The sequence below is a fragment of the Salmo salar genome, chromosome 06, assembly GCF_965601325.2.
Source record: "Salmo salar chromosome 06, fSalSal1, whole genome shotgun sequence".
Classification (NCBI taxonomy): Eukaryota; Metazoa; Chordata; class Actinopteri; order Salmoniformes; family Salmonidae; genus Salmo; species Salmo salar.
The window spans coordinates 17,192,424-17,201,607 of record NC_138296.1 but is presented as its reverse complement, the minus strand read 5'-3'; the positions used below and the strand labels follow the sequence as shown (position 1 = coordinate 17,201,607).

Here is a 9,184-nt window from a genome sequence, read left to right as displayed (position 1 = left end):
AAATGATAGTCCATCATTACTTTTAGACAACGTAAGTCAATCCAGAACAGTATTTTTAATTCACCAATTGTCTAAACCAGTTTACTATTAAATACTTTATCAAACCTTAAATATACAATTGAGTATTTGCATATTACCAACTGGTGCTGAAAAGGAGACAAATATGCATGTATTAGGGCTCCCGAGTGGCGCAGCGGTCTAAAAGCACTGCATATGTTCTAAAGGCGTCACTACAGACCATGGTTTGATTCCAGGCTGAATCACAACCGGCCGTGATTGGGTGGCGCACAATTGTCCCAGCATTGTAATTAAGAATTTGTTCTTAACTTGCTCACCTAGTTAAATACGTTACATAGCTTTCCAAAATATTCTGAACGGTTCTCCATATAGTCCACTCACTCAGCACAGATGTCAGTTCAACGTTTAGATTTCATTGACATTTGGTTGAGTTGTCAAATAATGTCAATGGATTCAGGTAAAAGATTTGACTTCTCAAATCCAAAATAAGTTTCACTTTGATGCAACAGTGTTAAATTACATGGAAAACATTGCCCAGTGGGTAGTGAGTGAGAAAAAAAAAAAGTACAAATTTATTGACTTAAGATAAATGTTCTGAAAACTCCGACAATCTTTTGGTCAGCAAGCGTGAGGGTTCTCAGCAATTTAATTTAAATTCATTCAATGTGCAGAAGGGAACCACACCTGCATTTGTCAATGCCTTCATGTATATAACATTCATTCTAATATATTGTGCCCAGCTGAACATGCCCCAGGATTTAGGATGGTATTTCAGGAATAATGGTCTAGTTAGAAACACAACCGTGTCAGCCAACACTGAGATCACCCTTTTGGGTTTCAATAACACCTTTGGTTCCAGTTTAAAAACAGACAAGCACAAGAAATGAATACTTGGAGCACTATATTTGAGGAGTAGTACATTTTTATTGCACAAGAAGTGACCAGCTTTTAAATTGCAGACATCTTTAGTCAGGGAGCAGTGAGCGGAAGGCCTATAGAGTTTAGAAGTCTTCAATATCCAGGAACTACTTCTTGGATGGAGCCATCCCCCTGTACCAGGCACAGGACCCATCACTCCTCTTGAGACAGGCAGAGTACTTGGCCTGGGGTCCGCTTTGGCCATCAGCCAACAACCAGTCCGTCCAAAGACACTCATCTGGGGCGCTGACGGGACACGGGAGGGAAGAGCAGCGGATGATCTGTAGATCAGAGCAGGGAGAGAGAAAGATCCAGATCACTGACTGATCATTACCCCAATACCCCAGCTCATGTGTTTAGCCAATGTGACAAAGTGAACAAAAGTGGTGTGATGTAATTTTACTATAATTCCTGTCACACACCGTGCAATCGCAGCCGCTTTGGTAGCGTTGAGTCAAGCTCTTCCTTTGTGTGCCATTCAAGTCCTCCCAGTACTGAATAAAGTCACACATGCCTATGAGCATCTTGCCATCAGTATTCAGCCTGCCTGAAGACAGAGAGAAGACAGTGAGTCAACAACCTGTGTGGTAAAAGTCAACCCCAGATGCTGATCTTAGAACCATTTCCCCTTTTTCCCCCACAAATGGTTAAGATTAGAATTGGGGAGGGGGAAACAGATCCTAAATCTGTCCCTTAGGGAAACTTTACCCTGGAGCAGGAAGACATACCGATGCAGCCTGGAACACTAGAATTTATCGTAATAAATAAGTGATGCATTAGTTGTAAACATTTAAATTCATAACATTTGGTATTGTAAAGCGTAACTTGAAGATCCAGGCTGTATCACAGCCGGCCGTGGTTGGGAGTCCCATAGGGCGGCGCACAATTTGCCCAGCTTCGTCAGCGTTTGGCCGTCATTGCAAACGGCCATGATGCTACAAGCATAGGTTGAGCAGTTTAACCAGTGATAGCAATGAACTTGGGTAATGTAGTGAGATCCACACCTGTGAAGAGATACTCCTTGGTGAGTTCCAGAGTCACGCCGCACGAGGCTGAAGAGGATGAAGTGAAGATGGTGTGGATAACCCGGTCAGGACCTTTGAACATCTAGCCAATCACAAGGAGAGAAAGGAAGATCTGTCAAACATCTACAATTTGGAACCTAACAGACAGCAGCTCTCAGGCACTGTCAGTCTTTCCTAATTCCCTCCCTATACCCCATCCCCTCAGCTTTTGATGTTTGCAGAGCAACAAATATTTATTAATCTAACCTTTATTTTATCAGGGTGTCATACAGAGACCAAGGTATTATTAACAGATCGCCGAATTACAAACATCAAGTTACAAAATGTAAGCAGAACAGTCAAACAATTCTGACTCAACATCACATTTACAACATTTTGAAGATCGTTCCACAAATAATGCTAAAATATTTCAGGCAGATTCATCCAACTCAGTTGAGACCAATGGAATATCCAGAGTCAACCATCCTTATCTGAGACCGACTAACTAAAATGTCTAAAGGTCAGTAGTAATTTTAGGCACAGTGAGAGTTTTAGTAAAATGGCTTTATAAATGAAAATCTGGCAATTTATCAACCAACGTGACAGAGCCAGCCAACTTCCTGGTAGGGAATGCAGTGATGATTACCAAACCCCCATCACCAGTAATAAAGTGCAGTATGATAAACTGCGTTTAAAAGCTTTAATGAAATGGCAGCTGCATTCATATAGATGTCACCATAGTCTAGGACTGGTAGGAACGTTGACTGAATAATGTGCTTTCCAGCAAGAGGCATGAGCCATTTCTACAGAAGCTCCTTTTCATACGATGGAAGCTCCACAACTACACTGCTTATGCCAGCCCAGATCGGCAAACATTGAAGGGTTGGAGCCCAGGGGAAAGGAGTGAAGCTGTCAGACTGGGGTTCAGTGGGCTTCAATGTAGTCAGGAACAACACCTTAATAAAAAGGCTGATCATACCTTGATCTGTTGGACATCATAGTTGGTGTTACCAGACACAGCTTTCACTCCAACCACCTTTGCCCTGATCACTGGAAGAGAGAAACTTGGTTTAACTACTAACATCACCCATTTTCCTTTAAATGGTCAGTCAGACACTGATTGTTTAAGGGTGTAATGAGATCTAAGAGAACAGTAGAAACCTTCACAGACAAGATTTTACAGTCATAAAAATGTTTGTGGATAAGTTCACACTGTTTGGGCGAATCAGACGAGTAATTTTCCCTCCAGGTCCTAGATTCCCAACTCTGGTCATCTGCCATTAATTCAACACCTTGTTTAACTATGCTGCCCTGCCTGGTCTGCAGATGTTCAGGCGCCAACCAGGGGCTGGTAGGAAGACTGAGGCACATGAGCCTTCCATCAGCTGTAGTCAGAGAGGAATATGCCTGGCCTGCTGAGGCACCTTCACAGGCACACGTACCTTATGACACATGCTCCTCCTCCGCCCACCTGTCTGGGTAGAAGGTGCTGACAGCAACAACCTCTTCACTTCAGTCTGATTCAGAAGATATTCAAACGATTCATCCTTGCCAATCAGATTAACTACTCCTGTAATGTTAAGTTCCCTCTATTCCACTGCTGTCTATCATCATTAGGACCAGTACACCACAGTAGTACTTGTTGCTTTTATCACTGGAATTACAGTTTGTTTTGCAGACATACTGATCTAATGAAACTACAGTAGAATGGGTTTTTACTAACAGCTTTACCAGCTACAGGACATCACTCTCCAAAACCATTTGGCAGATGTTTCCCGGCCCGCAAGATGGCACCACAGCCCACAGTTGTGCAGAGCATATGCATTTCCTTTGTTCTAGTACAATTCAGGTAGAGATAATTCATTTTAAGGAGCACATGAAATAAATTAACTCTCCAACAAAAGTGACAGTTGCCAAATCTTAATTTATCATCCTGTTGCAGGGGTTTTCCTGCACATCAGGAACTGCAAACTTGTAGCGTATTCAAGGTTTAAAAAGCCAACTAAAGTTATCAATTTCCACTAAAAATGCCAGACTTGATTTGCCCCAATGAAAATTATATCAACCCTAACAACAAAAAATCAATTCATTATAATCCGCATAACAATTCATGTTGCTGCAGGATTATGTTCCTGATGCGTGAAACTGGCTCAAATTAAGACGTGATCTGTAGCCTACCACTATTTGATTTAAATAAGTCTACACTACAACTGAATGCCTTGGGTTAAATGTAGAAAGATAATGTATTTACTTAATTGTAGTATATAAAATGAAACAATTCAACTGTAGGCATAATGTGTAGGCCTAGAAGCAAATATAACACTTGGTGTAGCAGGGTCTCATCCAGGGCTACAGCCAGGGCTCTCAAACCCTGTTCCTGGAGAGGTACCCTCCTGCAGGTTATCAATCCAAACCCAGTTGTAACAGACCTGATTCAGTTTATCAACCAGCTAATTATTAGAATCAGGTGAGCACATTAGGGTTGGATCAAAAACCTACAGGATGGCAGCTCTCCAGGAACAGGGTTGGAGAGCCCTGGTTGTAGCCCATCTTACTGTTGCCTACTTAATTATGTAAATACATTGATCATGTCATGGTTATTATTATAACAAACATTAAGAATTCTGTGGTCATGTTGCGCATTGATACAGTGTAGTAGCCCAGTGGTTGCCAACTCCAGCCTTCGAGTACACCCAACAGCACACTTTTTGTTGTATCCCCGGACAAAAATACCTGATTCAACTCATTGAGGGATGATTAGTTGAATCAGGTGTTCTTGTCCAGGGATACAACAAAAATGTGTACCGTTGGAGTAACTCGAGGACCGGAGTTGAGAACCTGAGAAGTCAGAAATATTGGCAGTTTCCTTACCGACGTCTGCGCTGCAAAAAGCCTGTTGAAGATGGACAGGAGCGCATCTCCAAGCTTCTGCAACGTCTTCGATCCGCCAAAGGAACAAAACGACCAGAGTGATGAAACAACTGCTTATAGACCAAGTCATTTTGGAAAATATCTATCAACAATGTATCGCGTAAGATATGTTTACTCCAGGAGCTAAAGAACAGTTGTATTGTAAACCACACTAGAACATTCAAAGATGTTCCCAGACAGACTAACACCTAGAAATCTGTTTTCCCTTCGATGTAATCAGCCCGTTTTTATTGCAGGCTGTGAGCTCCTCCCCAGTCAGAACCAAGCCAGTGGTAGGCTGAGCGTTCTATTAATCCAGAACCATAGCAACTCCATTGGGAAAAATACCCTGCTTAAAGGGACAACCACAGAACAGGCTCAACTTGCCCGGTTGACATAAATTCCATAAATTGTTTGTCTTTCGCCTAAACAATGGCGATGAAACAGAAATATCCGTTTTAGGATATGCCTATTTGAAATAGTTTTTTTAAACACCTGGGGCAACTTTAAAGCAGGCTCAACTTGCCCAACTACTCAGTTCAGTTCACTTGCCCTAGGCCCCTCAAACTCAACTCTGGACCTCGACGTGAAGCCAGTGCCACTGCATTTTTTTATTGTTCCCCTTTAATCAGGGACTGATTTTGACCAGGGACACCAGGTGGGTGCAATTCGTTATCAGGTAGAACAGAAAACTAGCATGCTCCTGAGCACCATGCACAACAAGAAGATGCCCCGTCCCCCGCTAATTGGGCTACTTTTGCACATTTGTTATTGTATGAGTGAGGTTTGATGATGAATACTACCTCCAAACGAATGGAACATCGATGGGCTCTACCAGGGGCGGAAATCCTGGGGGGGACGGGGGGGACACGACCCCCCCCCCATCCTGGGAAAAATATGATTTGTCCCCCCCAATATATCACTGAAACATAACTATGTAATTTAAATAATATTAATAATACGCAATGAAAGCAATTGTGCTGATTATAGACACTTAATAGCGCGTTTTTAAGTTTCAAAAGATTGCGACCCCCCCACCCTTTTCCTCACAATGGTTTGATCCACTGCCAGTTCCTTAGCTTGCTAGGTAACAGAGGGGTCGTGTCTACTGTCTGAAAGGCACTCAATGAACGTAACTGACGTGAGGTTAATCCAGTCAATCACGCACACACACTAGCTGAATATGCAGAGCTAGCGCGCAAACATTAACTATTAAGCTAGCTAGTACCTATTCCATTTATGTGGCCTCGTCAAAGATGGAATCTTTGCTATCGTCAATTTATTCCGAGATCAGCATGCAGATGATGTAAGTTAGTGCTTCAAAGTCCCTGTGATAAGGTTAGCGATAAACTGAAGTCCAAACTGAACAGAACTACACTCTCTTCTACCATTGTCTTAAATATATTTAATGGTCTCGTTGCAAAAGCTAAATTGTCGCAAGGGAACTTTTATTTTTATTTATTTTTTTAACCCGGGTAGCAAAGATTATAGCAAACACCACTGAAATGGAATTGGTGCTCGCTTGCTTTGCAAATTCAGCTATTGTTGGAAGCTTCACATTTCCATATTTGAAAAGTCATGTCATTTACAGTGTCAACGTTCATGAACTCTATGTTTAATCCACACGTACTAGGGTGACATGGATTATGCCCTGGGTTGTCCTGAACAGAAGATTTGCCATGGAACACGCACTTGAATGTACTCAAGACTCCATTCTATGTGCACCAAAATTGCAATCTGTTTGTCTCAAGTGCCCTTTGAAAGCCTCCCAGCTAGCACATTTGGTTCCTTGGAAGTTGTGGGAATGCACGTTTTTTGATTTCCCATTGGTTCTGGAAACGAAACCATACGTTTCCTGACCGTTAACTTTCTTAAATGTTATTTTTTTACGCCTGAGGACAGTAGTGAACATTTCACCTGTTCTGGGAATTAGATTTTTTTTAGGTTGCAGGGAGGTTCTGACAACGCAAATTTTAGTTTATTTGAAGGTAATTAATGAACATTCTGAGAAAATGTTTCCATGCGATTTTTACAGTCACTGCTAGCTTATTTTGGGTTAAATGTTGAACCAAGCACAGAAAGGACGCATGGAAATTAATTTGCTTAGGCATTAATCATACAAACACATTTATCTTTCAATGTGGCATCTTCTGTTCTCTATCAGAGCATGTGAGTGGAATTGAGTGCTAAAAACCACTCCTCATAGGAAAAAAACCTGCAGTTCCAAATTCACTCCATTCATTAAAATCACAAACACCCATCTATTTGTAGTGACTACCTGGACCTACCATTTGGTTTGGAAGTATCGAAACCAAACCATATGATTTGAATGAAAAGTATTTTAGTAAACAACATGAAAAGGAAGCGCTCATAATGTCAAATAGGCCACGTAGTATTAAACAGCACATAAACACTCAAAACAGGTGTAATCGGCCTGTGTGAAGCTGGTGTAGAGAGTCAGGCGCAGGACAGCAGATAAGAGTAATCAACGGATTTACTCAAGTAATTACAAAATAAAATACAATATACCAAGCCCACAATAACGGGGTGGCAGGGTAGCCTAGTGGTTAAAGTGTTGGACTAGTAACCAAAAGGTTGCAAGTTCAAATCCCAGCGCTACCCCTGAACAGACAGTTAACCCACTGTTCCTAGGCCATCATTGAAAAGTCGAGTGGATTGGTGATGGCTAGAAGGCCAGTGATGTCCAATGCTGCCTGAACAAGGAGAGGGACTGACTTCAGTGGAAGTTGTGACAACAGGTCAGGAGCCAGACATGAATTACTAGACTTAAATACAAAGTCTACAGTGCCCTTGAATTCACTTTTAGAAACACAAGTTTGGCCAGAGTCTGTGGCTTCAGGCTCATGTGATGGTGCCTGGAGAGCAGGCCAGCAGTGGAGAATACTCTCTCAGACCCTGCAGAGCCACTGAGGATGCTAAACACCTTTTGGGCCACTCCTGCCAGGCTGGGCAGGGATGCAGATTTTTTTTACTTTTATTTTATAGGTAGGCCTAAAGATTTCATGGTAAAATAACCCTATCAAAATGGAAAGCTCTTTGAAAGAGATAACATGCCAGGCCAATTGGGCCACAATCAACAATAGCCTATTGTAAAGATAATACAACAATTTTTTTGTTTATAAATACTTTGCTATAATGACACACTTAGCTAGCTACCCACCGCGTTCCTTTCTGTTAGAATGTGCACGTAGTACACCATCATTCTTTCAGGATGTCTTTTCAGATTTCACAATGATAATTTAGTTGTGGACACTACATCACCACACTACCTCTCTTCTATAGTTGTGGACACTACATCACCACACTCCCTCTCTTGCTCTTGGTCCTCCTCATCTTTGTAAGTCACCTTGATTTCACACCTTTGTGTTTTATCAGTTTCTTTATCAGTTTCTTTATAAAAGATATAGATGTACTATTGTAAAGTGGTTGTTCCACTGGATATCATAAGGTGAATGCACCAATTTGTAAGTCGCTCTGGATAAGAGCGTCTGCTAAATGACGTAAATGTAAATGTAAATGAAAATATTTAGCGAACTCCATGACAGTAGCTAAAGCAAGGGGCTATAGCAGCACACAAGTAGACTACAAATGCATGCTGGGCCGGGCATGCACTGAGCTCGTGAAGTGAGCGTTACTGGAGCGGTAATGGAGCAAAATTGGAGGCGGCGAGAAGGCCGATGCTCCAGCCTTTGGGCAACTTGCTCCGCGCTTCAGTCAGATTTGAGAACGCTCCAGCTCCGCACACATGCTCTGTTATCTATCCATAGAATTAGTCCACTGCACCACCAGGATGGAGCTAGTATGCCATGTATTTTTAACTCATACAATGCTGTTCATTTTAGTTTATTCAAACAGACCCCTTTCAAAGGAAAAAAGCACTCATTAAGATAAGGTGTGGACAATTAGTGGGTACGGGCAACACACCTGGACACACACACAGGATAGATAGTTTTGTTGATGCTGAGAACAGAATGTATATGTTTTTAAATTACATTCTTAGAACATTCTTTGAGCGTTACCAATGTTTTCTTGTGGTTTTTATAGAAAGTTTTCTTAATGTGCTGAGAACATTACTTTATATAGAACCATGAGGAAACCTGCAGAAAATGTTATGCTGTACTACTGAAATTCCATAGAAGAACGTTGTTTCTTTACGTTCTCTGAATATTCTTAGAACATTATTTTAAATGGAACTTTGAGGAAACCTGTAGAAAAAGCTATGTTGAAGTACTGCAATTCCCACAGAAGAACGTTGTTTCTTAATGTTTTCTGAACAATTTGAGAACATTACTTTTAATAGAACCATGAGCAAA

General features: G+C 41.5%; 1 protein-coding gene across 1 annotated transcript; it reads right to left on the bottom strand.

The window, feature by feature from the left end:
* Positions 1-922: 922 nt before the first annotated feature.
* On the bottom strand, positions 923-5,082 carry LOC106598564 (metalloproteinase inhibitor 2). The gene is made up of 5 exons (XM_045713614.2): positions 4,812-5,082; positions 2,920-2,990; positions 1,941-2,043; positions 1,359-1,483; positions 923-1,217 (listed from the first exon to the last, which is right to left on the bottom strand). Exons 1-5 carry the CDS (start codon positions 4,939-4,941, stop codon positions 1,044-1,046), a joined length of 603 nt encoding a protein of 200 aa, XP_045569570.2. The 5' UTR covers positions 4,942-5,082; the 3' UTR covers positions 923-1,043.
* Positions 5,083-9,184: the final 4,102 nt, after the last annotated feature.

Bases quoted from the DNA above. Each gene is read 5' to 3' on its own strand.
- LOC106598564 (XM_045713614.2), bottom strand. From the start codon at position 4,941: ATGACTTGGTCTATAAGCAGTTGTTTCATCACTCTGGTCGTTTTGTTC. The intron at 2,991-4,811 runs GTAAGGAAACTG...TCTCTCTTCCAG, and splicing joins TTTTTGCAGCGCAGACGTCG to TGATCAGGGCAAAGGTGGTT. The intron at 1,218-1,358 runs GTGTGTGACAGG...TCTGATCTACAG, and splicing joins AAAGCGGCTGCGATTGCACG to ATCATCCGCTGCTCTTCCCT.